The sequence below is a fragment of the Oncorhynchus gorbuscha genome, unplaced genomic scaffold (assembly GCF_021184085.1).
Source record: "Oncorhynchus gorbuscha isolate QuinsamMale2020 ecotype Even-year unplaced genomic scaffold, OgorEven_v1.0 Un_scaffold_8:::fragment_4:::debris, whole genome shotgun sequence".
In the NCBI taxonomy this organism is placed as follows: domain Eukaryota; kingdom Metazoa; phylum Chordata; class Actinopteri; order Salmoniformes; family Salmonidae; genus Oncorhynchus; species Oncorhynchus gorbuscha.
In genome coordinates, this window is record NW_025745588.1 from 42,554 (window position 1) to 70,000 (window position 27,447).

The following is a 27,447-nucleotide window of genomic DNA, read 5'->3' on the forward strand; positions in this document are numbered from 1 at the left end:
GTTAACTAAAGTCCACAATCATCTCCTTTGTTTTGTTGACTTTGAGTGAAGTTTTTTTTGCTGACACCCCACACCGAGTGCCCTCACCTCCTCCCTTTAGGCTGTCTCGTCGATGTTGGTAATAAAGCCTACAACTTGGGTCGTCTGCAAACTTGATTGAGTTGGAGGCGTGCATGGCCACGCAGTCATGGGTGAAAGGGAGTACAGGAGGGGGCTGAGCATGCACCTTTATGGGGCCCAGTGTTGAGGATCAGTGGAGATGTTAACTACCTTCACCAGCCGGGGGTGGCCTGTCAGGAAGTCCAGGACCCAGTTGCACAGGGCGGGGTTGAGACCTAGCTTAATGATGAGCTTGGTGGGTACTATGGTGTTGAATGCTGAGCTATAGTCAATTAACAACATTCTTACATAGGTATTCCGCTTGTCCATATGGGATAGGGCAGTGTGTAGCGTTGTGGCGATTGCATTGTCTGTGGACCTATTGGGGCAGGTAAGGTGGAGATTATATGACCCTTGACTAGCCTCTCAAAGCACTTCATGATGACATAAGTGAGTGCTACGGGTCAATAGTCATTTAGTTCAGTTACCTTTGCCTTCTTGGGCACAGGAACAACGGTGGCCATCTTTAAGCATGTGGGGACAGCAGACTGGGATAGGGAGAGATTGAATATGTCCGTAAACACAACAGGCTGCTGGTCTAAATATCTGCTCTGAGGACGTGGCTAGGGATGCCGTCTGGGCCGGCAGCCTTGCGAGGGTTAACGCATTTAAATGTCGAAGAAGAGCCCACAGTATTATCCTCAAAGCGGGGAAAGGTTTTTAGTTTGTCGAAGCAAGGCGTCACTGAAGCAAGCTGATGCCTTTACTGTGACACAGACAGTCTCAGGGGCATGAGGAAAGGAAAGGAAATGAGTGAGGGAGGGACAGTGTCACAGGTCCCTCAGAGAAGGAGGGAAAGACTGTCGTCATTCTCAACTATTTTGCAAACGCATTAAATATTAAAGGACTGAATTACATTCTATTTTTGGCTTGTGTGGAGGAAATTACACTTGAATTGAGTGTGGAATGAATCTGTTCTCTTAGTTTTAAACTCTCCTTTATGGTATACTTTTTCAAGTTATAATTATTGATAATCATGTCACCTTGCTACAGCAGTCTATACTTCAAAGTTATTCTCAGTGCCTAGCCTTCAATTCAGTTACTGGGTTACTATATAAACCATAGTGACTTCAGAATGTATTAACACCCCTTGAGTTACGACACATTTTGTTGTGTTACAGCCTTACTTCAAATAGGATTTAATATACTTTCTCACCCATCTACACAAAATACTCAAAGTCAAATTAGCACATTTAAAAAAATGAAATACAGAAGTAGCTCATTTACATGAGTATTCAAACCCCTGAGTCAATACTTTGTAGAAGAACCTTTGGCAGTGGTTACAGCTGAGTCTTTCTGGGTGAATCTTTAAGAGCTTTTTACACCTGGATTGTACAATATTTGCAAATTATTATTTGCAAGCTCTGTCAAGTTGGTTGATGATCATTGCTAGACAGCCATTTAAGTCTTCCCATTCATTTAATAATTGACACAGAACAAAAATATAAATGCAACATGTAAAGTGTTGGTCCCATGTTTCATGAGCTGAAATAAAAGATCCCAGAAATGCTCCATACATTCCTGTTGGTGAGCATTTCTCCTTTGCCAAGATAATCCATCCACCTGACAGGTGTGCCGTATAAAAGAAGCTGATTAAACAGCAAGATCTTTACACAGGTGCACATTGTGTGGGGACAATAAAAGGCTACTAAAATGTGCAGTTTTATCACACAACACAATGCCACAGATGTCTCAGGTTATGGAGGGAGCGTGCAATTGGCATCCTGACTGCAGGAAAGTAAAGGAATGTTAGCTCTAGTCCTTTTATTTGTATCCTATAAAACTCCCTAGTCCTTGCAGACAACAAGCATATCCATGACATGACACAGCCACCACCATGCTTGAAAATATGAAGAGTGGTACTTAGTGATGTGCTGGATTTGCCCCAAACATTACGCTTCGTATTCAGGACACAAAGTGAATTTCTTGGCCACATTTTTTAATTATTACTTTACAGCCTTATTGCAAACAGGATGCATGTTTTTGGAATATGTTTAATTCTGTCAAGGCTCTCTTCTTTTCACTCTGTCAATTAGGTTAGTGTTGTGGAGTAACTACAATGTTGTTGATCCATCCTCAGTTCTCTCCTGTCACAGCCATTAAGCTCTGTAACTGTTTTAAAGTCACCATTTGGCTCATGGTAAAATCCCTGAGTGGTTTCCTTCCTATCCGGCAACTACGTTAGGAAGGACGCCTGTATCTTTGACGTCTAGACAGTGTATAGATAAGACCATCCAAAGCGTAATTAATAACTTCACAATGCTCAAAGGGATATTCTGCATTTTAATCTATTTACCAATATGTACCCTTCTTTGTAAACCACTGGAAAACCTCCCTGGTCTTGGTGCTTTAACCTGTGTTTGAAATGAACTGCTAGACTTATTCCATGTGTGGGGTAAAGAGATGACGTAGACAAACAAAAAAATCACGTGAAAAAAATATATTGCATACAGAGAGTACAAGCAACGTATTAAGCCAATATTTACTCTAGAAATTATTTAGGCCTGCCATAACAAAGTGGTTGAATACTTATTGACATTCCAACTGTAAATTTTGTATTCATTTGTAAAAATATCTAAAAACATAATTCCACTTTGACAGTGGAGTGGGGGGGGGGGGGTACTTTCTGATGGCACTGTACATTACCTTTGTGCACAGACATAAAATGCCCCCATTTATGAGTCGTTTTCCTCCTACTCAAAATTATTGGGGAAGGGGTCAATTCTACACTGTAGCCCCAGCTTGGATGTAAACCCCCCCTATGGCAGAACCACATATCTGAGAGTACGGCATGTAGAGGTTGTCTTTAACTGATGGAGTATCACACACAGCTTTTTATCCCTTAGCTACGTATGAGTGTGTGTGAGACTTGAGTGTGTGCCGTATGAGTGTGTATATACTGTGTGTGTGTGTGTTGGGGGGGTGGGTGGAGATGAGGAGCCAGATGGAGGATTGAGAGGTCCCTGTAGACAGGTTGTTGGCAGTGATCTTACGGTCATAACTGAGGTTGTTAGCCCAAAAGGTCAACCACTCAGGGTTTAATTCCTGTCGCAGTCGCTCCCCGCAGGCCCGAACGTTGATTAGAAAAACTCCACTCAGTCACCACTCAAACCTCCAAAAACTAATATCAGCAAGTATGACGTCTAGACAGTTATTCCTTATCACAACACATCGTCTGTGGTTCTGTAGTACAGGCAGTACATACTTCATATCTGCCATGGCTTGCAGAGGCAGGGCCCAGAAGTGTTTTTGGAGAAAGTAGGCTAGGCTCTGACTATGTGATTTACTACCAATAATTCACTGATGGAAATCCATTGAGTTTTATCTGCAGTTCACTTTTGGTAGGCAGCGTCTCATAGTGTCGAGTTCATAAAAGCTGAACTTCAGAGGCCTTCCTGACTGCTGCTCTCTGGGATTACGACGTGGGAACTTACCTGTGTGAGTTCATATGCAGTCAGAGCAGTGACCTAGAGAGTGTTACAGACTTCCTAACAGTGTCGTGAGAGTTTATAGACTAACCCCGTACCGAACGGTCAGTGACTTTCTCGTGTCACTAAAGGGGCTTCTGCCTTCTTATTACGTTTCATAATGCTCTGACTGAATCGACAACCTTCACTATCCCAGTCAATACAGAGGGTAAAGCGGTAATTGAAGGAGAACAAGGGAATAGGTACACAATTACACTCCGCCACCCTCCGAGCGCCCCCACCAAAAATGCTGTGTTGCCACGGTAATTAAAGTGAGTCATCGGGAGAGGGTCAACTTCCTCCACATCCCATAAGGTACACACACAAACACATACATTTTATACTCCAACACAAGGAAGAATCAATAGAGACGCATTAAGTAATATCCTGCTGTTATTGACTCCTGGTGTTGTCCTAACAAGAGACCGTGTCCGTTGAGCCCACACCACAAAGTACACGTCAACAAGCGTCAAAATCAATGGCAGGGTCTGATAGTGGCGGAGACAGAGGTACAGAGGAAGCCCTCCATATCTTCCTCCATTTAACACTTTTGAGGTAAACAAAAGAAAAGCCACTGCGACTGTCAGACCACACACACACACACACACACACACGGCTGTTGGAAGTCACAGGGCTTGAGATGGCTATCTGCTCTCTGGCATCCCTGTGTACTATTGTGCTATTGACTGTATGTTTGTTGATTCCATGTGTAACTCTGTGTTGTTTGTGTCGCACTGCTTTGCTTTATCTTGGCCAGGTCGCAGTGGTAAATGAGCACTTGTTCTCAACGAGCCTACCTGGTTAAATAAAGGTGAAATAAATTACATTTAAAAAGTAGTATGGAAGCCGATGTGTGGCTCGTCGATAGGGCTGGAGAGTTTTGACCAACAGCTAAATTCTAAAGTCCTCATACGAACTAAAGGAAGTAGCTGATGAGTAGAATCAAGTGAAAAGCCAGTGCCACCCAAGAGCTACTGTATGTATGCGTGTGTGAGTGAGAGCGAGCGACAGAGACAAAGTGAATGAGAGACAACGAGAGAATGAGATTAGCATTTTAAAAGAAAATAAAGGAAAGTCAAGAGTCACCCCAACCCCATCAATCTTTTAGATATACAGTTGAAGTCGGAAGTTTACATACACCGTAGCAAAATACATTTAAACTCAGTTTTTCACAATTCCTGACATTTAATCCTAGTAAAGATTCCCTGCTTTGGTCAGTTAGGATCACCACTTCATTTTAAGAATGTGAAATGTGTGTGCATATACTGAATAATAGTAGAGAATGATTGATTTCAGCTTTTATTTCTTTCATCACATTCCCAGTGGGTCAGAAATGTACATACACTCAAGTAGCATTGCAATTCAAATTGTTTAACTTGGGTCAAATGTTTTGGGTAGCCTTCCACAAGCTTCCCACAATAAGTTGGGTGAATTTTGGCCCATTCCTTCTGACAGAGCTGGTGTAACTGAGTCAGGTTTGTAGGCCTCCTTGCTCGCACACACTGTGATGTGATGGCCAGTCCAATAGCTTGACTTTGTTGTCCTTAAGACATTTTGCCACAACTTTGGATGTATGCTTGGGGTCATTGTCCATTTGGAAGATCCATTTGTGACCAAGCTTCAACTTCCTGACTGATGTCTTGAGATGTTGCTTCAATATATCCACATAATTTCCTCATGTTGCCATCTATTTTGTGGAGTGCACCAGCCCCTCCTGCAGCAAAGCAGCCCCACAACATGATGCTGACACTGCAGTGCTTCACGGTTGGGATGGTGTTCTTCGGCTTGCAAGCCTTCTCCTTTTCCCTCCAAACATAACAATGGTCATTATGGCCAAACAGTTATATTTTTGTTTCATCAGACCAGAGGACATTTCTCCAAAAAGTATGATCTTTCTCCCCATGTGCAGTTGCAAACCGTAGTCTGTCTTTTTTATGGCGGTTTTGGAGCAGTGGCTTCTTCCTTGCTGAGCGGCCTTTCAGGTTATGTCGATATAGGACTCGTTTTACTGTGGATATAGAGACTTGTGTACCTGTTTCCTCCAGCATCTTCACAAAATCAAAAAAAAAAGGTCCTTTGCAAGGTCCTTTGCTGTTGTTCTGGGATTGATTTGCACTTCTCGCGCCAAAGTACGTTCATCTCTAGGAGGCAGAACACGTCTCCTTCCTGAGCGGTATGATGGTTGCATGATCCCATGGTGTTTATACTTGCATACTATTGTTTGAAAAGATGACCGTGGCACCTTCAGGCATTTGAAAATTGCTCCCAAAGATGAACTAGACTTGTGGAGGTCTACAATTTTTTTCTGCAGTCTTGGGTGATTTCTTTTGATTTCCCCATGATGTCAAGCAAAGAGGCACTGAGTTTGTAGGTAGGCCTTGAAATACATCCTCAGATAAACCTCCAATTGACTCAAATGATGTCAATTAGCCTATCAAAAGCTTCTAAAGCCATGACACCATTTTCTGGAATTTTCCAAGCTGTTTTTAAAAGCCCAGTCAACTTAGTCTATGTAAACTTCTGACCCACTGGAATTGTGACAGTGAATTATAAGTGAAATAATCTGTCTGTAAACCATTGTTGGAAAAATGTAGTGTCATGCACAAAGTTGATGTCCTAACCGACCTGCTAAAACTATAGTTTGTTAACAAGAAATTTGTGGAGTGGTTTTAAGTTTTCAAGTTTTAATGACTCCAACCTAAGTGTATGTAAACTTCCCACTTCAACTGTATATACACATATTCATGTATAATAGGCTACCTTAGATGACGCACGGCTGAGGCAAAGGAACACAATACAAGACACATACACATTCCTCCTACACAGAACCAGTCAGTAATGCATTTCTTTTGATCCTCGATCAATTCATGTCATTGACGAACCGCCAGGTTATAGTAAGACAGGTAAGTTCCCAGAAAATCAGACACTGTGGCCCTTCAGTGCCAAGCCAGAGCACTGCACCACTATCCCATTGCAGCCTTTCAGAGGTCCTACACTCTGAGGGGAGGGGTGGGAGGAGTGATGAAGGATGGTTTGTTAAGGCTTTTGTTTAGTAATAGTTCAGTGGCGTTGAGGCACGGGCTCATTGCTCTGAGCTGCTGACAGAGAGAGAGAGAGAGATTGAGAGCCAGAGATACAGGCCACAGAGGAGAGGACTGACAGAGATGACTTCTGCTGGATAGGGCCTTATGAAGGAACACAATGGTTGAATCACACACACGTCGCGCTGTGAGTGAAATGTGACGATTTGTGTGTGTGTGTGTGTTCCTGCGCGCGCGTTTGTACAGCATGTGTTCGTACGTGCGTGTGTGTTTGTGGTGTGTGTGTGTGTCACCTGGTATGTGTCCCAGAGGCGTATCGTGCAGCGTAACGGCAGCTCTCTCATCAGCAGGTTGTTCATCCAACGGAAGGCAAACTGGAGATACTCCACTTCATACTGCTGCATGTGGACGTGCACCGTTTCTGAAACACACCCGCCCACACAGACTTGTTAAACTGAAAAAACACGCATTTCCATCAAACAACGCACTTACAGTATGCAAACACACTACCGTCAGACACCGATGAACACACACGAGCCATTCACATGGAGAGCTGCTGATCATTGTGATAACCACAGCAGACACACACACACACCTTTTTATTTCCACTAATGATGGCTGGGTGGTCAGACAATACCGCCGTAATTACATAGCTGTCAGTGGACCTCTCAAAAGGACATTAAAGCTACTGTATAGCTCGGGAGAAAGACGGCATTATAACAGTGTGTGTGTCTATTGTTTGCGTGTGTGTGTGTGTGTGTATTAGAGGTCTTCACGGGCCCAAAAAGTTGGACCCGTTATGAAATGGACCTGGGCCTTTCCCACCCGGATCCGAGGAAAACTAGACCCATTCTGTATAGAGCTGGTCGGATCCAGATCCGGTCATTTCCGAGTGAGTACTAGATATTCAAAATTATGTGGACTCCCCTATTTCAGCCACAACCATTGCTGACAGGTGTATACAATCGAGCCCAGAGCCATGCAATCGCTTTAGACAAACATTGTAGAATGGTGGCACCGTCAACGTGGCACCGTCATAGGATGCCACCTTTCCAACAAGTCAGTTGGTCAAATGTCTGCCCTTCTAGAGCTGCCCCGGTCAACTGTAAGTGCTGTTGCTGGGAAGTAGAAAGGTCTAGGAGCAAAAACTGCTCAGCCGCGAAGTGAAAGGCCACAAGCTCACACAACGGGTCCGCCGAGTGCTGAGACACGTAGCGAGTACAAATTGACTGGCCTCGGTTGCAACACTCCCTACCAAGTTCCAAACTGCCTCTGGAAGCAACGCCAGTACAATAACTGTTCATAAGGAGCTTCATGAAATGGGTTTCCATGGCCCAGCAGCCACACACAAGCCTAACATCCCCATGCAAAATGCCATGCGTTGACTTCGGAGCGGTGGAAATGCGTTCTCTGGAGCGATGAATCACCCTTTTGGCGGATGCCAGAAGAACAATACCTGCCCCAATGCATAGTGCCAACTGCAAGGTTTGGTGGAGGAGGAATAATGGTCTGGGGCTGTTTTTCATGGTTCGGGCTCACCCTTTAGTTCCAGTGCAGGGAAATCCTTAAAGCTACATCACGATTCTACATCACGATTCTGTGCTTCCAACTTTGTTGCAAAAGTTGGGGAAGAACTTTTCCAGTTTCAGCATGACAATGCCCCCATGTACAAAATGAGGTCCATACAGAAATGGTTTGTTGAGATCGGTGTGGAAGAACTTGACTGGCTTGCACAGAGCCCTGACCTTAACCCCATCGAACATCTTTGGGATGAATTGGAACGCCGACTGCGAGCCAGGGCTAATCGGCCAACAGTAGTGCCGACCTCACTAATACGCCAGAGGCTGAACGGAAGCAAATAACCGCAGCAATGTTCCAACGTCTGGTGGAAAGCTTTCCCAGAAGAGTGGAGGCTGTTACAGCAGCAACTCCATATTAATGCCCATATTTTGTAATGAGAGTTTTTTTTTTTTTTTTTTTTTAAACCTTTATTTAACCAGGCAAGTCAGTTAAAAACATATTCTTATTTTCAATGACGGCCTGGGAACAGTGGGTTAACTGCCACTAACCACTAGGCTACGCTGCCGCCCCTGAACACCTGACGAGCAGGCGTTCACATACTTTTGGTGTATGTAGTGTGTCTCCTAACTTTTTCACACACACACACACACACACACACACACACACACACACACACACACACACACACACACACACACACACACACACACACACACACACACACACACACACACACACACACACACACACACACACACACACACACACACACACACACACACACAGGCTTTATGACTGGAGCCTATTGCCACTTTGATGACTTATACTTGGCCAACAACAAGCTACATGCACCACACTCCTCTTGTGAAAAGCAAGAGCAGCAGCATACATTATAAAATGTCTCTCTACTGCAGCCGTTATGTTTGGATCTGTAAGGGCCCTTCCGGACTAGTCCGTTAAAATGACACATACCCGAGACCCGTGACAATCACCTCAGCTCTGACCCAGACCCGTTACATTATTTACAATTCTGGATCGGGAACCGCTCATGTCCTGGATTGTATCTTGGGTATTCGTGTACAGGTGGATCTGTGAAGAGCTCCAGTGTGTATAAATCGAAGACTATTAATAAGCTCTGAAACATCCAATCAGTCCTCTCTAACCAGTGACACGGACAATGATTCCAGATCAGATCCCTGAACAATGAAGCTACCTTAGTTCGGTCCTGACATAAAGGACAACTCCGTACAGAGGTCGCATTACCGTTTAGAAATATGCATTTTCTGCCTTTTAAACCATTTCACTTGCGTTTTATGTTTAAAGTTAAGTGTTTGCATCAATAGAGCGATCAGGGGAGTGCAACTAGTTTCTCTTCACACACAATAAATGAATGACACACATTTGTCAGAAATTAGCTTCCTTTTCACCAATTGAAAATAGAAGTGCAACACTATGTAGCCAGCAGCCACACATAAGTACTCTATCTTACAGGGGGGGAAACGATGCATGGCCACCCGAGTAGTCATGTTCATCATAGAATAATGTAGCCAGCTACTTTCCCTAATGTTTCGCTTGGAGATCCTCTTGCATTTTAGCGACCCGGAGTAAAGTGTGCATTCACATCACCCCCTGCTGTACCCATCACAATCCACTTCATCTTTCACCATACACGTGTCAACACACACCCGTCAACAAATCACATTCGTTCGTCCTCGCATGCGCACCCACACAGACACTCTCGGGAGGGTGAGGTAAACAGTGAACACTCCTCTCGCTCTCTCATCCCCACAGTTTAATTATGGCATAGCTATGCTCCGCATAAACAACAGAGGCCTAACATCATTAACAGTGAATAAATCACAGTCATATATCACCTCTAAACAGCTTCCCTAATAAGAGGCAACCAACACTCAGAATAACCACTTTGGAGGAAATAAATGAAACTTCTCACATGTAATCAGGAGTTGGCTTGGCTAAAGTAAGAAGAGAAGAGGAACCGTTCTACAGAGAGAGAATAGCCTGAGTTCTGAGTCCTGGTCCCCTGGAAGTTAATTAGTTCGTTGTTGTTTTATCTGTTCTAGAGCCAGTAGAACAGAGGAACAGCTGTTATAGCTAGGGAAGGAAAACAGAGAGCGGGAGAGAATGATTATTAGCGTTTCAGTACTACGGAGCCACTCTTTCTGCGATATAGAACATTATTTTACTCCGTTGCACACCCAGGGAGGAGGGAAGCACCTGCTTTCAGCTAGGAACACATCTAGAAGACTTGTTGTGGGCAACTAAGTACAGTTAACATGATTAGGCCTGCAGTTGAAACAGCAGGAAAGTGACTTGGTTGAGGGTGAGTTAAGTCAAGTCAGCGGTTGAAAGCGTTTGCCCTAAGAAAGTACTCAACCAGAACCAAATCAAATTCAGTGGTAAGGTAACTCATTAATCCTGTTTGCGAGAAGTCAGACTATAATATGCTAAAGAAGAGGCAAGTGTTAGCAGGACTGTTTGTTTAGTGGAGTTTTGCAGGGAGGTTAGCACTCCGGCAGACGCCGACTGGCAGCGCAAGGCCTGCTAGGTAGATTTGGGTAGCGGGAGCACAGTTGGAGGTCAGGGGTCAGGGAAAAGACAAGCGATGCTGCTGAGCTGCATTCTGCTGAGCTCCACACTTCTCCCTGACTTCTGCTCTCCTCCATCCCATGATTACATCTACGCCGTGGCCCTCTCCCTTCCCTCATTCTCTCTCCCTCTATCTATCTCTCCCGCTCTCGAGCACACTCTTTGTCCCTCATCTCTCTCCTCTTTTTCCCTCTTTCTTTACTTAGATCTCTCTTCATTCACCTCTACCCCTCCCCCTCAGCTCCATTTCAGGGTTCTTGCCTGTCTGACTGGGTTCTCTGCTGAGCTTTTTCTACCACTTGACCAGACCTCCAGTACTCTGACAGCATGCACCCTGAAAGATAGGTCCTCTAAATCATTTCACATGACATACCAACAGCGTGTCTTTTTGCGTCTGTGACTGAGCTCCGACGTTGTCCTTATCATGTTTCAGTGTCAGGCAAAGTTGATTGCATAAGGAGATTGATAGACACACCACAACAAGCCTTCTTAGCTTCAGCAAAAACTGTGCATCATATACGTGTGTGTGTGTGTGTGTGTGTGTGTGTGTGTGTGTGTGTGTGTGTGTGTGTGTGTGTGTGTGTGTGTGTGTGTGTGTGTGTGTGTGTGTGTGTGTGTGTGTGTGTGTGTGTGTGTGTGTGTGTGTGTACTCTATATCCCAGGATGACAGTTGAGTGTGACTGCCTGTATGCTCCTAGTGATTGCATTTGTCACAGCAGCAGGAACACGTCATTCAGTGCATCCATCTTTGCGCCACTTCAATCACACACCGGGCTGCAGCACTGAGGACTATGATCTACATTCTAAACCCTCGACCAGCGACTCATGTCCATGATCAAAGTAGAATCCAGCTATGAAGAACAACTCCTTCATACTCTCACTTACAAAACTATTCAAAGTACAATAAACAAATATCATTTGTCGATGCCAATGAATGAATGCATATTTGAGATGATTTTACGGTAAACAATATAGCAATATGCATAGTGCTGCTAAGACGGTAGAGGAGAGCCAAGCTCTATGGGCCTGTGTGAATCAATAGGTTGTGTGTCGGTGGATTGAGAGGTCTGGAGGAGATGAGAGGAGCTCAGAGGAGAGGCAGAGAGAACAGAAGGGTGACTGCAGGTTAAATCCTCACGGCAGAGACTTGATGTCAGATCAACATGAAGCTCAGCAATGGACATGTAATCACATGCACGTATGCACAGTCATGCACACACACACACACACACACACACACACACACACACACACACACACACACACACACACACACACACACACACACACACACACACACACACACACACACACACACACACACACACACACACACACACACACACACACACACACACGGAATAATAGTAACAATACCTTCTCACATAGGAAAGATCATTATTTTCTTCATAGACACACTCGTCAACTTCTTTTTCTATAATTCTATTCATACTTCTGCCTCAACAATCGAACCATGGGAGTCTTACAGGTACATGATTCAGAGTGCAGACACCGTGCGGTTTCTCTCCTTCGTTTGCATAAATAAACTCACCTTCAGCAACCTCCGTGCTGATGAACCCTGAATGCATTCTGTATTCACACAGAACAGAGACAGAGAGAGAGATCAGAGGAAACATTTCCAAACCTTATGGAGAGAGAGAAACATCTGGGGTTTTTTTCTCTTCTCTTTTTAGGGGCTAGATCAGCTTTAATATTGCTGATAGATTGTAGCTTCCGGTGAACGTTAGCGTGACGGTAGAAATCACACGCTTTCGTGTCACGATAAGAAAACTGGGCTGTGGTTTAATACGCGTCGCTAATTAGAGCGAAGCTCCTGATTGTTGCTAAAAATATTTAAAAAACGCCCGGCGACAGATCTGCCTTTTGGTTCCTGAGTGGAGGGGATTCAGTTCATTTCATAATGAGGGGAGCAGGGCCCGCCAGGGGTGGGGAGGGGACGTTCCACAGACTAGAAACGGCTCTGTATTAGGTACCGAGTCAAAGGGGGGAATCCCGGGGCCTCAGAGAGACGATCGATAATAGGTTAGGGAGAGCGCAGCATCCAGATCAGAACTAAGTGGCTAGAGAGTTAAGTCACCTGGTGTCCCATGTCCCGAATCAGTCAGACACACTAGCGCTGGGGACGACAAACCAAAGTTCTGACGCCGACCACACCCATCGGCTATCGCAAGCATTTTGCTGACATCGTCCGTTACGATAGGTAGCCTTGAAATGAAGTACGTTTGGTGATATGGTTGATAGTTAATGGGACAACTGATGGCCACAACCACCAAACTAGTAGCAGTAGTTTAAAGGATAATACATCTATTCATTAAATGTGGTGCACATTTTAAGCATCGTTCCGTTTATCGTATCAATTCAGGGAATGTATTGCGATACGGATTCTTATCCATTTTGCCCAGCTCTAACACACACACACATACAGGCAGACACACCTTCACCACAAGAGTCATCTCACGCCACACTACCTAATCACCTAACGGTCCGACTGATGGAGCAGACCATCATAACTACTGGACAGAAACCTCCATAAGCGGTCTGCATCTCCCGACACTTCTGGAAAACGGTGTCTCTCTCGCTGACCGATCACCTGTAACATCACCCCAAGTAGAAAATGAAAAGTGACTATAGAAGGATGTCATTAGCCGCGGTAGGCTAAATGCATGAGAAACGACCTCCCCATTTTGGCTTAAACCAGGTTTTTGTTCCCGTCCCACTCTCCTGGGTGGAAGGTGACCGTTTCCTCCTCCTCCTCGTTTATCTAGAGCACACCCTGTGCACTACCGCCTCAGCGCGTTCATTTGAATTGTAAACACACTCATCTCCATATACCTGGTTCTGTTTAAAGGGCCTGGGAGATATGGTGGTGGGGCGGGCCGCAACGGAGCAGGGGGACACGGGGCATCGCAGGACTCTCTGCTTAAAAGTAGGATTACAAATGCGGATAGCTCTTGCCTCGTATAGACAATTTCCATTGGTACATATCCTCCATGATGCACTGCACAAGGACGCCATCTTCCTGTTCTTGACAAACTCCTCGTAGCATATGACATGTTACTACTAAGATCAACACGCATCTATCAACCCTGTTCTTAAAGAGCACAAAACAAAATATGCGAGCTCGACCATCACGACATCCCTGGTCAGGCAGCTGATGACAGACAGCAGTGACCCCAACGCAGGGTGAGTGAACACGTTGGCATGATCGACTGATCCCTAAACGCTACAGTGAGTGAACACGTTGGCACGATCGACTGATCCCTGAAACGCTACAGTGAGTGAACACGTTGGCATCGACTCCTTTCTAAGGCTCCAACACTGCCCAGGCCATCCATCCACGGTGAGTGTGTTTCTAGAGAGAAGAGAGGGGGACGAGCTGCCGCGTCCAGCATCAGTCTGTCAAACATAAACAAAGCCCAGAGAGGGAGAGAGAGAAGAGAGGGGGACGAGCTGCCGCGTCCAGCATCAGTCTGTCAAACATAAACAAAGCCCAGAGAGGGAGAGAGAGAAGAGAGGGGGACGAGCTGCCGCGTCCAGCATCAGTCTGTCAAACATAAACAAAGCCCAGAGAGGGAGAGAGAGAAGAGAGGGGGACGAGCTGCCGCGTCCAGCATCAGTCTGTCAAACATAAACAAAGCCCAGAGAGGGAGAGAGAGAGGAGAGGGGGACGAGCTGCCGCGTCCAGCATCAGTCTGTCAAACATAAACAAAGCCCAGAGAGGGAGAGAGAGAAGAGGGGGACGAGCTGCCGCGTCCAGCATCAGTCTGTCAAACATAAACAAAGCCCAGAGAGGGAGAGAGAGAGAGAGAGGGGACGAGCTGCCGCGTCCAGCATCAGTCTGTCAAACATAAACAAAGCCCAGAGAGGGAGAGAGAGAAGAGAGGGGGACGAGCTGCCTCGTCCAGCATCAGTCTGTCAAACATAAACAAAGCCCAGAGAGGGAGAGAGAGAAGAGGGGGACGAGCTGCCGCGTCCAGCATCAGTCTGTCAAACATAAACAAAGCTCAGAGAGGGAGAGAGAAGAGAGGGGGACGAGCTGCCGCGTCCAGCATCAGTCTGTCAAACATAAACAAAGCCCAGAGAGGGAGAGAGAGAAGAGAGAGAAGAGAGAGGGAGAGAGAAGAGAGAGGGAGAGTGAGAGAGAGAAGAGAGAGGGAGAGAGAAGAGGAAAGGAACAGAGAAAAGGAGAACACAGGGGGGGGGGGGGGTGTTTGTGTGTGTGATCTGACACCCACTGCTGTAATAGTCTCACATCAGACATCAGTCTCGGTCTTTTAGAGAAACACAGCCCCACACAGAGGAGGAGAGATGTGTCTTACTGCTGTAATAGTCTCATATCAGACATCAGTCTCGGTCTTTTAGAGAAACACAGCCCCACACAGAGGAGGAGAGGATGGAGAGCTGTGTATTACTGCTGCAATAGTCTCACATCAGACATCAGTCTCGGCCTTTTAGAGAAACACAGCCCCACACAGAGGAGGAGAGGATGGATAGCTGTGTATTACTGCTGTAATAGTCTCACATCAGACATCAGCCTCTGTCTTTTAGAGAAACACAGCCCCACACAGAGGAGGAGAGATGTGTATTACTGCTGCAATAGTCTCACATCAGACATCAGCCTCGATCTTTTAGAGAAACACAGCTCCACACAGAGGAGGAGAGATGTGTATTACTGCTGCCGTGTGGAGAGGAGATTAGGGCCTGAGAGAGAAGGGAGGACAAAGAGGAGATGAGGGACCGCCCTGGCTTTCCAACACACACACGCACGCACACGCGGAAGGAAAGAAGGAAGGAAGCACGCACACTCCCACACACTGTTAGGCTAACATGCAAACCCCGGTCTCAGTCAGAAGTGAAAAACGTACTCTTCATATTCAGTTACCACCCTATACCCTATTCACCTTAAAACTATTACTCCAAACACTGTAGCCTATATTTTAGATGTACTGCACACGTACAAAGGAATGAACGTCTGAGTGGCATGCGATGTTCTTGTCAATCCCGTACAAAAGTAGCATGGCTGTCGCGTCAGCAGATCAACGGTCTTTCCTTCCAGCTATCATCCTGGCATATCAACTATCATACAACTCTCTGTCCTTGGATTTGCCAAGCCTGAATGACCTCTTTTACATTACAGAATCTGAGCCAATCATATGATCTCAAACATACTCAACTGCCTCAGTGGGCGTATAAAAGGCGACGTTCAGTTGTACCATCTGAACTCAAGTGAACATTCTTTGAAATACTCTGGAAGTATGAGAGGAATATAGTCTAAAGTCAGATATTCAATGAGAGGGTACAGAGGGTAGCCCTCCACCCTTCCACTTCTCCTCCCCCGTAATCATACAGGCCGTTAATAACAGAGAGAGAGGAAGCAAGGAACTGCTACAGGGAGGACAGGACCCATTGGCTCCCACTGCCTCTCTGGTCTGAGCTGTATGGATAAGATGGTACTGTGGACAGATTATATCATATTAGAATATGGCTAGGCAACCCTGTTCCTGGAGTGCTGCAGGAACTGTAGTATTCTGTTCCAACTAGGCACCACACCTGACCAGCTGAGCTAACTGATCAGTTCAGTAATTGCCTAAATCCAACACACCTGGTCTTCCAGGTCAGTTCAATCAAAAACATGGAGTGCCTGTGGCACTGCAGCACCAGGGTTGCCTAACCCTGTATTAAAAGAACCAGGGTGGTTGCTTTGACCCGAGACGGGTCGTTCACCAGAATGTGTTAGTGATTCGTCAGGGATATATCAGGGCCTATTGGAGGAGGTTGAACATTCACTCCTCTGCTAAATTGTGCAGGGACTGGTCAGAGCCTAGACTACGCTCTCTGCTATATAGGTTACTGCACTGTTTGGACCCTAGCTCTACACAGAGGCAGAGAAAAGGGAAAGTTCTTGAGGAATCATGCCGAAGTGTTCTCTCTCTCCATCCCTGTTGATTTGAGAGGCAAGTGAGGGGTGGTGGAGGGTCCAGGCAGGGCTGTGCTCTCTCGCTCTCTCTATTCCCCTCGGTTCTCGCTCTATTCCGTCTCCCTCTCTTCTCTCTCTTTCCCTGCTCAGTGTCTGTGCTTTTCGCTCTTCTCTGCTCTCTCTCCTTTGCTGTCTGTTTGAGGGAGATAAAGGCAGGTGAGCTGGCAGTGTTTGGGCTGAAGGGCAGGCAGGGAGAGACTGAAGGACGGACCTGAGCCGCTGACAGAGCAGACGAGTCACAGGGTAGGACGGGACGAAGCATTAATGCAATCAGACACTGGGGTGAGATCAGCATGACTCCCCCTCTTCTCCTCACCCCTCCCCTCCTCTCAGTGCCTGGTGGTCAAATGGACTGTATCAGCTAAGGTACCAGGTAATACAAGACTCTGGTGTAAGTCCGTATAACACAACAATTCAGATCCGTTTCTGTATCATCATCATCATTAGGTGGAGATCAGTTTCTCATATCACACATTTGATCAGCAATTTGATCAGCATCCCCGCAAAGGACAATGCAAGGTGAGGTGAGGTCAGTTCACCATTACACCGTTAACACGTAAAGCACATTGAAAAGCACATTGAAAAGCCCTATAAATGCAGCATCATTAGTATCTAATATAATCACAGGGGTAATTAGAGAATACCTCTTCATATGGCGTACAGTCTGGGCAGGGACTGTGGTTGTTGTTCCAGCATGATGTGACTATTCAGCTGTATGACCACAATGTGTCTTTGCTCAAGTTCATGGCTGATGGCATCACGAGTCAGGCCAGTTTAGTTTTCGCTCACACACACCCCCTCCACGCCCTCCTTCCCCTCCCGTCTTTCTCTGTCGCGTCCAGTCTCTCCCCCGTGCCCACAGACGTTATGTCAGGCAGGGCTGGCAGGCTGGTCGGGTTCTGTCATGTCCCTGGGGCGCTAGGCTAGCTCCTTCCTTTCTGTCACCTGACAGAGCAGAGCAGAGCCATATGGCTGAGGAGCCAGAGGAGAGCCAGAGGAGAGCCAGAGGTGTGCTTCAGGAGCATGTCTGAACATCAGGGCCCCGGGCCACCAAGTAGCACCAATCTGGGCAGGCCATCTCTCAGTGGTACACCTCCAGCCCTGGCTCACACACACCTTAACACATCCGTGAGTGTGGTGGGGGAAACACTACGCAGTGGTCGATAGGATCAAATACAACCTGGCTGGTGAACCACGAGGAAGAGACTAAAAAGGCTGCTATGTGTCTCTGAAGGCAGGGAATGTAGCAAGGCCACTGATCTCTCTCTTCGCCACAGCTGTTGCATCTGATGCCTTGTTCTCTTCCCTGTCCTCTACCTTTCTGTTCCCCTTTTTCTCTCTTTCGTCTTTCTTGTACCCGGCTGTTCTCTGCTCTCTGAAAGGTATCCTCTTTTCAAGGTGTAAATTCCAGTGTTGAATGGTGGTTAGGTGGTTATTTTCAAGTCACTCTGGGGTTTGTAGGACTGTTGTTACACTGTGCTATTTTCCCAAAACGACCCCCTTGGAGCCATGTCCTGTGTCAGGTTTAATCAGCTAGCAGAGAGCTGGCAGAGTGGTGCTGTTTTACATCTCCCTTGGAGCAGCCCTAATGGATCTCGTTACGCAGAGGTGGAAATCAATCCGCACCAACTCATGCTCGCACATAAACACATCCATACTCGCACTTTTATTTCGGCAGGCTTCTTATTTGATCATTCCTTGATTTAATTGGCCCTGGGCAGTCAGTCCAGCGTGACTGCCATTTCCCTCTCCCGGCCTCCACTTGGCTCCTCGGAAGAGCAGTCAACTCCTAGTACATCCGTTTTCATTTCAACAACCAGGGTTTGACATTGAACTTTTTTTTTAGCCACTTGTCCTTGGACAAGTAGGACATCTTTTTTTGGACTTTTCCGAAAGCTAAAGTCACAAAACAAAAAAAGGTCCGTAACACCATCGGCCAAAAGAGTGACTGAAAATGAGTGAAGTACATAGGAGGGATGTGAAATCATTTTCTGTGCTTGTCCATAGACCACGTGTCAAACTGGTTCCACGGTTGGGCCGAGTGTCTGCGGGTTTTGGCTCGTCCGTTATACTTGATTGATGAATTAAGGTCACTGATTAGTAAGGAACTCCCCTGCCTGGTTGTCTAAGTCTTAATTGAAAGGAAAGAAATATAACCAGTAGACACTAGACCCGCCATGGAATGTTTGACACCCCCCCCCCCCCCCCTAGCGGCCATCCAAAAGAATGTACAAACAATTTGATTACATTTTTTATTTGATCAAATCTCTTCTTTGTTTTGACTCCTCATTGGATTTTTCAATCTTGGTATTGTTTGTTCAATTTCACTTCTTGTGGCCTAAAATATTCGTCATTCAAAAATAAATCTGTGAATGAGAATAGCGTAGACTCCGACTTTCATAATCATTCCCATTTAAAAGCTGCAATTTTAGGACATAAAACACTAGAACAGTTTTGAAAAAACTCCTCATAAGTTTAATTTGTTTTAAGATAATTTAGTTAGTAGGATTAGGATTTTGGCTCGCAATAGCAAATATTATTTTTTTGATGGGGGGGGGGCTCGCAGGCATAATTTCTGTTCTATAATGCTTTTCTCAACTAGAAGGTTTGTTCAAATTTCTCATTTGATTCTTATATACTGCTATTGTTTATTCTCTCTCTCTCATTATTACCATAAGCCTTCAATGTTTTTTGGGTTATTCAAAAACAACAAAACTCTGGGATACCGTAGAACTCTGATTCATTCATTGCTTGATCATGAATAAGTGTGGCAGGGGAAATCTAGCATGAATTAAACTGAAAGAGTGGCTTGATAGGCCACGTCATAGTCGTATCAAAACAAGATTCTCCGACCGGATAGTTTGTGCTGCTTTGGTGAGACTCTTAGCTCTGTCTGCATTGTTCTCTTGCTTTGTATAAATAAGACTTATTTATTGAAATGTGTTATAGCAAATAGGAATATAGGCAATTTACTCCGAATGTAAACTGTGCCCTGCGGCTCTGCCTGATCCAATTCTGATCGGAGTAATTTTTCGATATTGTGATTTTCTACTGAAATCTATATTCTGGTAACTATTTTGGAGTTTAAATGTATTTGGGTGTATGTAAACTTGGGTGTATGTAAACTTGGGTTTCATGCAGGGCTCATCTGAGAAAGACACAGTGGTCTCAGCATGACACCCTGTTGATTTAAAAAATAAATAAAAAATGATTAATGAGATTATTTAAATATTTGGATAAATACTATGTATGAGTATTTTAAAATATATGCCAATACTTTCCAAATGTATGTCCTAATACATTCCCATATTCAAACACTTGTTCTAAAAATTAAAAATAAATAAAAATACTTTCAAATGTCTTTGAAGGTAATTACAATACCCTAAATAGTATTTGAACCCAGGTCTGACACATACACGCAAACACACACGCAGAGGATTTCAAGAGGAAGACAAATCTTACTCATTTCTCTCCCCTCACACCTAATGTACTGTGCTCTCTCTCTCTCTCGCTCTCTCTCTCTCTCTTTGTCTGTGTCTTTTACTCTCCCCACGTTGTACACTTTCCCTCAGTCTCGATCATTAGTCTGCTGCAGGAGACAACACACTGACATGAAAGCAGAACAAAATTACACACATTCCACTGACAAGAGATCCAATCAAACCATCACAACAACTCATACAACAGGAGAAGTGTTCACCCAAAACTGTCTCTCTCTGCTCTCATGTCCCTATAGCCCTTTCAAACTACTACAGCACCACAGCCTTCTCAAATATAAATTCTCCCCCAGCGTTCTCCCCTACTTCCACATCCCATTTGAATGTGAGGCACAAGACATTTAGCCAGCGCCCCCCCCCCCCCCGATTAGAGATAAATACAGTTCAATGTGACAAGAGTGGGACTCTGGAGTCTAACAATGTGAAGGTTGGTCAAGAACAAGACTGCGCTACAAAGGAGACATTTGATAAGGGCTTCTGTTCGGTATTCATGACGAGGACAGAGAGAAACACCGTCAGAGACTAATGGTAATGAGAAACATCTGATAAGGGCTTCTGTTCGGTATTCATGACGAGGACAGAGAGAAACACCGTCAGAGACTAATGGTAATGAGAAACATTTGACAAGGGCTTCTGTTCGGTATTCATGACGAGGACAGAGAGAAACACCGTCAGAGACTAATGGTAATGAGAAACATTTGATAAGGGCTTCTGTTCGGTATTCATGACGAGGACAGAGAGAAACACCGTCAGAGACTAATGGTAATGAGAAACATTTGACAAGGGCTTCTGTTCGGTATTCATGACGAGGACAGAGAGAAACACCATCAAGGACTAATGGTAATGAGAAACATTTGAATGACAAAGCATGGACATTACGTGGACATCAGAAGTATTTAACCACAGTCAATGCCCTGTGTCCCAAATGGCACGCTATTCCCTATTTAGTGTGCTACTTTTGACCAGGATCCATAGGGGGCATCATTAGGGCTCTGGTCAAAAGTATTGCACTATATAGAGAATAGGGTGCCAGATTAATTACCACACAGGGACACTTAGAAGGTAAGATACTCACACCCGGGAGAAAACCTTGGTCTCTAATTACAATGAGTGCAGAAACTAAAGATTTTGCTTAGTGTTGATTCAAACCTATATGGAGACGTGTGTGTGTGTGTGTGTGTGTGTGTGTGTGTGTGTGTGTGTGTGTGTGTGTGTGTGTGTGTGTGTGTGTGTGTGTGTGTGTGTGTGTGTGTGTGTGTGTGTGTGTGTGTGTGTGTGTGTGTGTGTGTGTGTGTGTGTGTGTGTGTGTGTGTGTGTGTGTGTGTGTGTAATCAAACTGTCACACGCTCTGAAGACAACAGGTGTAGACCTTACTGTGAAATGCTTACTTTACAAGCCCTTAACCAACAATGTAGTTCAAGAAGAGTTAAGAAAATATTTACCAAATAAATTCAAGTTAAAAAAATAAAAGAATAATAAGGAAACCCCCAAAAAGAAAAACGAGGCTCTATATACAGGGGATAACAGAGTCAGTGTGCGGGGGCACAGGTTAGTCCAGGTCATTTGTACATGTAGGTAGAGGTGAAGGGACTTTTCATAGATAAGAAACAGCAAGTAGCAGCAGTCTACAAAACAAATGGAGGGGAAGGGGTCAATGTAAATAGTCCAGGTGGCCATTTTATTAATTGTTCAGCAGTCTTATGGCTTGGAAGCTGTTGAGGAGCCTTTTGGTCCTAGACCTGAAGCTACGATACCGCTTGCTGTGCGGAAGCAGAGAAAAGTATAAGTGTGTGTTTAAGTGTACGCGTGTGTCTATAGGGTTCAAACCTTTAAAGAGCCAGGTGTGGAGTTAATGAGCGATATGTTAAAATTAAGAAAAACATATTACAAATAAATGGTAGTCATTTATCAGATGTTCTTATCTAGAGAGACTTACAGGAGCAGTTCGGGTTTCAGTGCCTTGCTCAAGGGCACATAAAAATCTGTTTATCTAGTCGGCTCAGGGATTCGAACCAGGGACCTTTTGGTTACTGGCCCAACGCTCTTAACCGCTAGGCTAATTTCAAAGTAATAAAATGTATATACCTTGCAAAGTATGGTTAATTTACCATTATAAACTAGGTGGTTCGAGCCCTGAACGCTGATTGGCTGAAAGACGTGGTATATCAGAAAAACATGTATTCTTGCTTCTTGAATTACATCGGTAACCAGTTTATAATAGCAAAAAAGGCACCTTGGGTGCTTGTGATACATGGCCAATATACCACGGCTATACCACGGCTAAGGGCTGTATCCAAGCACTCGTGCCTAAGAACAGCCCTGAGCCGTGGTATATTGGCCACACCCCACACCCACCTCGGGCCTTATTGCTGAAGTATTTACAGGTCATTTAAGGTAGACGTGTACTGTAGGATCAAGGAAATGGAGATATCAACTCAACGCCGGACACTCTAAATGATAAAGAGTGAAAGAAGTGAAGTTCTCAAGGAGGACTGGTAAAGTTCAATCTCTGTCTCCTCCTTACTCCAGAGAGAGTAAATCTAACCTGCGACCTAAAGACATTTACCTTGTCCAAGAGGACCAACTCAATTTCGCTCCCTGCATACATTTGGTTGTTAAATATAGCCAAGTCCAAACTGAGCAGAGACATCAGAAAGAAAAAAATAAGACCGTTTTGGAATACAAATGCCTGGGACTGGGGTGTACAGATGGGAGCGGGCTGGATCTGGCAGTAGGGTATAGAGCTCTGTCTCAGGTTGAACCTGGGTCTGGGGCTGGGGTGTACAGATGGGAGTGGGCTGGATCTGGCAGTAGGGTATAGAGCTCTGTCTCAGGTTGAACCTGGGTCTGGGGCTGGGGTGTACAGATGGGAGTGGGCTGGATCTGGCAGTAGGGTATAGAGCTCTGTCTCAGGTTGAACCTGGGTCTGGGGCTGGGATGTACAGATGGGAGTGGGCTGGATCTGGCAGTAGGGTATAGAGCTCTGTCTCAGGTTGAACCTGGGTCTGGGGCTGGGGTGTACAGATGGGAGTGGGCTGGATCTGGCAGTAGGGTATAGAGCTCTGTCTCAGGTTGAACCTGGGTCTGGGGCTGGGGTGTACAGATGGGGCGTTGGGCTGGATCTGGCAGTAGGGTATAGAGCTCTGTCTCAGGTTGAACCTGGGGCTGGGGTGTACAGATGGGAGTGGGCTGGATCTGGCAGTAGGGTATAGAGCTCTGTCTCAGGTTGAACCTGGGTCTGGGGCTGGGGTGTACAGATGGGAGTGGGCTGGATCTGGCAGTAGGGTATAGAGCTCTGTCTCAGGTTGAACCTGGGTCTGGGATGTACAGATGGGAGTGGGCTGGATCTGGCAGTAGGGTATAGAGCTCTGTCTCAGGTTGAACCTGGGTCTGGGGCTTGGGTGTACAGATGGGAGTGGGCTGGATCTGGCAGTAGGGTATAGAGCTCTGTCTCAGGTTGAACCTGGGTCTGGGGCTGGGGTGTACAGATGGGAGTGGGCTGGATCTGGCAGTAGGGTATAGAGCTCTGTCTCAGGTTGAACCTGGGTCTGGGGCTTGGGTGTACAGATGGGAGTGGGCTGGATCTGGCAGTAGGGTATAGAGCTCTGTCTCAGGTTGAACCTGGGTCTGGGGCTGGGGTGTACAGATGGGAGTGGGCTGGATCTGGCAGTAGGGTATAGAGCTCTGTCTCAGGTTGAACCTGGGTCTGGGGCTGGGGTGTACAGATGGGGCGTTGGGCTGGATCTGGCAGTAGGGTATATAGCTCTGTCTCAGGTTGAACCTGGGTCTGGGGCTGGGGTGTACAGATGGGTGTGGGCTGGATCGGGCAGTAGGGTATAGAGCTCTGTCTCAGGTTGAACCTGGGTCTGGGGCTGGGGTGTACAGATGGGAGTGGGCTGGATCTGGCAGTAGGGTATATAGCTCTGTCTCAGGTTGAACCTGGGTCTGGGGTGTACAGATGGGAGTGGGCTGGATCTGGCAGTAGGGTATAGAGCTCTGTCTCAGGTTGAACCTGGGTCTGGGGCTGGGGTGTACAGATGGGGCGTGGGGCTGGATCTGGCAGTAGGGTATAGAGCTCTGTCTCAGGTTGAACCTGGGTCTGGGGTGTACAGATGGGGCGTGGGGCTGGATCTGGCAGTAGGGTATAGAGCTCTGTCTCAGGTTGGGTCTGGGGCTGGGGTGTACAGATGGGAGTGGGCTAGATCTGGCAGTAGGGTATAGAGCTCTGTCTCAGGTTGAACCTGTGTCTGGGGCTGGGGTATACCGATGGGGCGTGGGGCTGGATCTGGCAGTAGGGTATAGAGCTCTGTCTCAGGTTGAACCTGGGTCTGGGGCTGGGGTATACCGATGGGAGTGGGCTGGATCTGGCAGTAGGGTATAGAGCTCTGTCTCAGGTTGAACCTGGGTCTGGGGCTGGGGTATACCGATGGGGCGTGGGGCTGGATCTGGCAGTAGGGTATAGAGCTCTGTCTCAGGTTGAACCTGGGTCTGGGGCTGGGGTATACCGATGGGGCGTGGGGCTGGATCTGGCAGTAGGGTATAGAGCTCTGTCTCAGGTTGAACCTGGGTCTGGGGCTGGGGTATACAGATGGGAGTGGGCTGGATATGGCAGTAGGGTATAGAGCTCTGTCTCAGGTTGAACCTGGGTCTGGGGCTGGGGTGTACAGATGGGGCGTGGGGCTGGATCTGGCAGTAGGGTATAGAGCTCTGTCTCAGGTTGAACCTGGGTCTGGGGCTGGGGTGTACAGATGGGGCGTGGGGCTGGATCTGGCAGTAGGGTATATAGCTCTGTCTCAGGTTGAACCTGGGTCTGGGGCTGGGGTGTACAGATGGGAGTGGGCTGGATCTGGCAGTAGGGTATAGAGCTCTGTCTCAGGTTGAACCTGGGTCTGGGGCTGGGGTATACCGATGGGGTGTGGGGCTGGATCTGGCAGTAGGGTATAGAGCTCTGTCTCAGGTTGAACCTGGGTCTGGGGCTGGGGTATACCGATGGGGAGTGGGCTGGATCTGGCAGTAGGGTATAGAGCTCCGTCTCAGGTTGAACCTGGGTCTGGGGCTGGGGTATACCGATGGGGCGTGGGCTGGATCTGGCAGTAGGGTATAGAGCTCTGTCTCAGGTTGAACCTGGGTCTGGGGCTGGGGTATACCGATGGGGCGTGGGGCTGGATCTGGCAGTAGGGTATAGAGCTCTGTCTCAGGTTGAACCTGGGTCTGGGTCTGGGGTATACAGATGGGAGTGGGCTGGATCTGGCAGTAGGGTATATAGCTCTGTCTCAGGTTGAACCTGGGTCTGGGGCTGGGGTGTACAGATGGGAGTGGGCTGGATCTGGCAGTAGGGTATATAGCTCTGTCTCAGGTTGAACCTGGGTCTGGGGCTGGGGTGTACAGATGGGAGTGGGCTGGATCTGGCAGAAGGGTATAGAGCTCTGTCTCAGGTTGAACTTGGGTCTGGGGCTGGGGTGTACAGATGGGGCGTGGGGCTGGATCTGGCAGTAGGGTATATAGCTCTGTCTCAGGTTGAACCTGGGTCTGGGGCTGGGGTGTACAGATGGGAGTGGGCTGGATCTGGCGGTAGGGTATAGAGCTCTGTCTCAGGTTGAACCTGGGTCTGGGGCTGAGGTGTACAGATGGGGCGTTGGGCTGGATCTGGCAGTAGGGTATAGAGCTCTGTCTCAGGTTGAACCTGGGTCTGGGGCTGGGGTATACCGATGGGGCGTGGGGCTGGATCTGGCAGTAGGGTACATAGCTCTGTCTCAGGTTGAACCTGGGTCTGGGGTGTACAGATGGGAGTGGGCTGGATCTGGCAGTAGGGTATATAGCTCTGTCTCAGGTTGAACCTGGGTCTGGGGCTGGGGTGTACAGATGGGAGTGGGCTGGATCTGGCAGTAGGGTATATAGCTCTGTCTCAGGTTGAACCTGGGTCTGGGGTGTACAGATGGGAGTGGGCTGGATCTGGCAGTAGGGTATAGAGCTCTGTCTCAGGTTGAACCTGGGTCTGGGTCTGGGGTGTACAGATGGGGCGTGGGGCTGGATCTGGCAGTAGGGTATATAGCTCTGTCTCAGGTTGAACCTGGGTCTGGGGCTGGGGTATACCGATGGGGCGTGGGGCTGGATCTGGCAGTAGGGTATAGAGCTCTGTCTCAGGTTGAACCTGGGTCTGGGGCTGGGGTATACCGATGGGGCGTGGGGCTGGATCTGGCAGTAGGGTATAGAGCTCTGTCTCAGGTTGAACCTGGGTCTGGGGTTGGGGTATACCGATGGGGAGTGGGCTGTATCTGGCAGTAGGGCATAGAGCTCTGTCTCAGGTTGAACCTGGGTCTGGGGCTGGGGTATACCGATGGGGCGTGGGGCTGGATCTGGCAGTAGGGTATATAGCTCTGTCTCAGGTTGAACCTGGGTCTGGGGCTGGGGTGTACAGATGGGAGTGGGCTGGATCTGGCAGTATGGTATATAGCTCTGTCTCAGGTTGAACCTGGGTCTGGGGTGTACAGATGGGAGTGGGCTGGATCTGGCAGTAGGGTATATAGCTCTGTCTCAGGTTGAACCTGGGTCTGGGGCTGGGGTGTACAGATGGGAGTGGGCTGGATCTGGCAGAAGGGTATATAGCTCTGTCTCAGGTTGAACTTGGGTCTGGGGCTGGGGTGTACAGATGGGGCGTGGTGCTGGATCTGGCAGTAGGGTATATAGCTCTGTCTCAGGTTGAACCTGGGTCTGGGGCTGGGGTGTACAGATGGGAGTGGGCTGGATCTGGCAGTAGGGTATAGAGCTCTGTCTCAGGTTGAACCTGGGTCTGGGGCTGGGGTGTACAGATGGGGGTTGGGCTGGATCTGGCAGTAGGGTATAGAGCTCTGTCTCAGGTTGAACCTGGGTCTGGGGCTGGGGTATACCGATGGGGCGTGGGGCTGGATCTGGCAGTAGGGTATAAAGCTCTGTCTCAGGTTGAACCTGGGTCTGGGGCTGGGGTGTACAGATGGGAGTGGGCTGGATCTGGCAGTAGGGTATATAGCTCTGTCTCAGGTTGAACCTGGGTCTGGGGCTGGGGTGTACAGATGGGAGTGGGCTGGATCTGGCAGTAGGGTATATAGCTCTGTCTCAGGTTGAACCTGGGTCTGGGGCTGGGGTGTACAGATGGGAGTGGGCTGGATCTGGCAGTAGGG

The 27,447-nt window shown here is 47.2% G+C and overlaps 1 protein-coding gene across 1 annotated transcript in view; it reads right to left on the reverse strand.

The window, feature by feature from the left end:
* Positions 1–27,447, reverse strand: part of LOC124019264 (TBC1 domain family member 22B-like) — a 119,874-nt gene that overhangs the window by 41,406 nt on the left and 51,021 nt on the right. Inside the window, exon 4 of the mRNA XM_046334640.1 lies at positions 6,961–7,088. Coding sequence (XP_046190596.1) covers positions 6,961–7,088 — 128 coding nt within the window. The remainder of the gene's footprint in view (positions 1–6,960; positions 7,089–27,447) is intronic.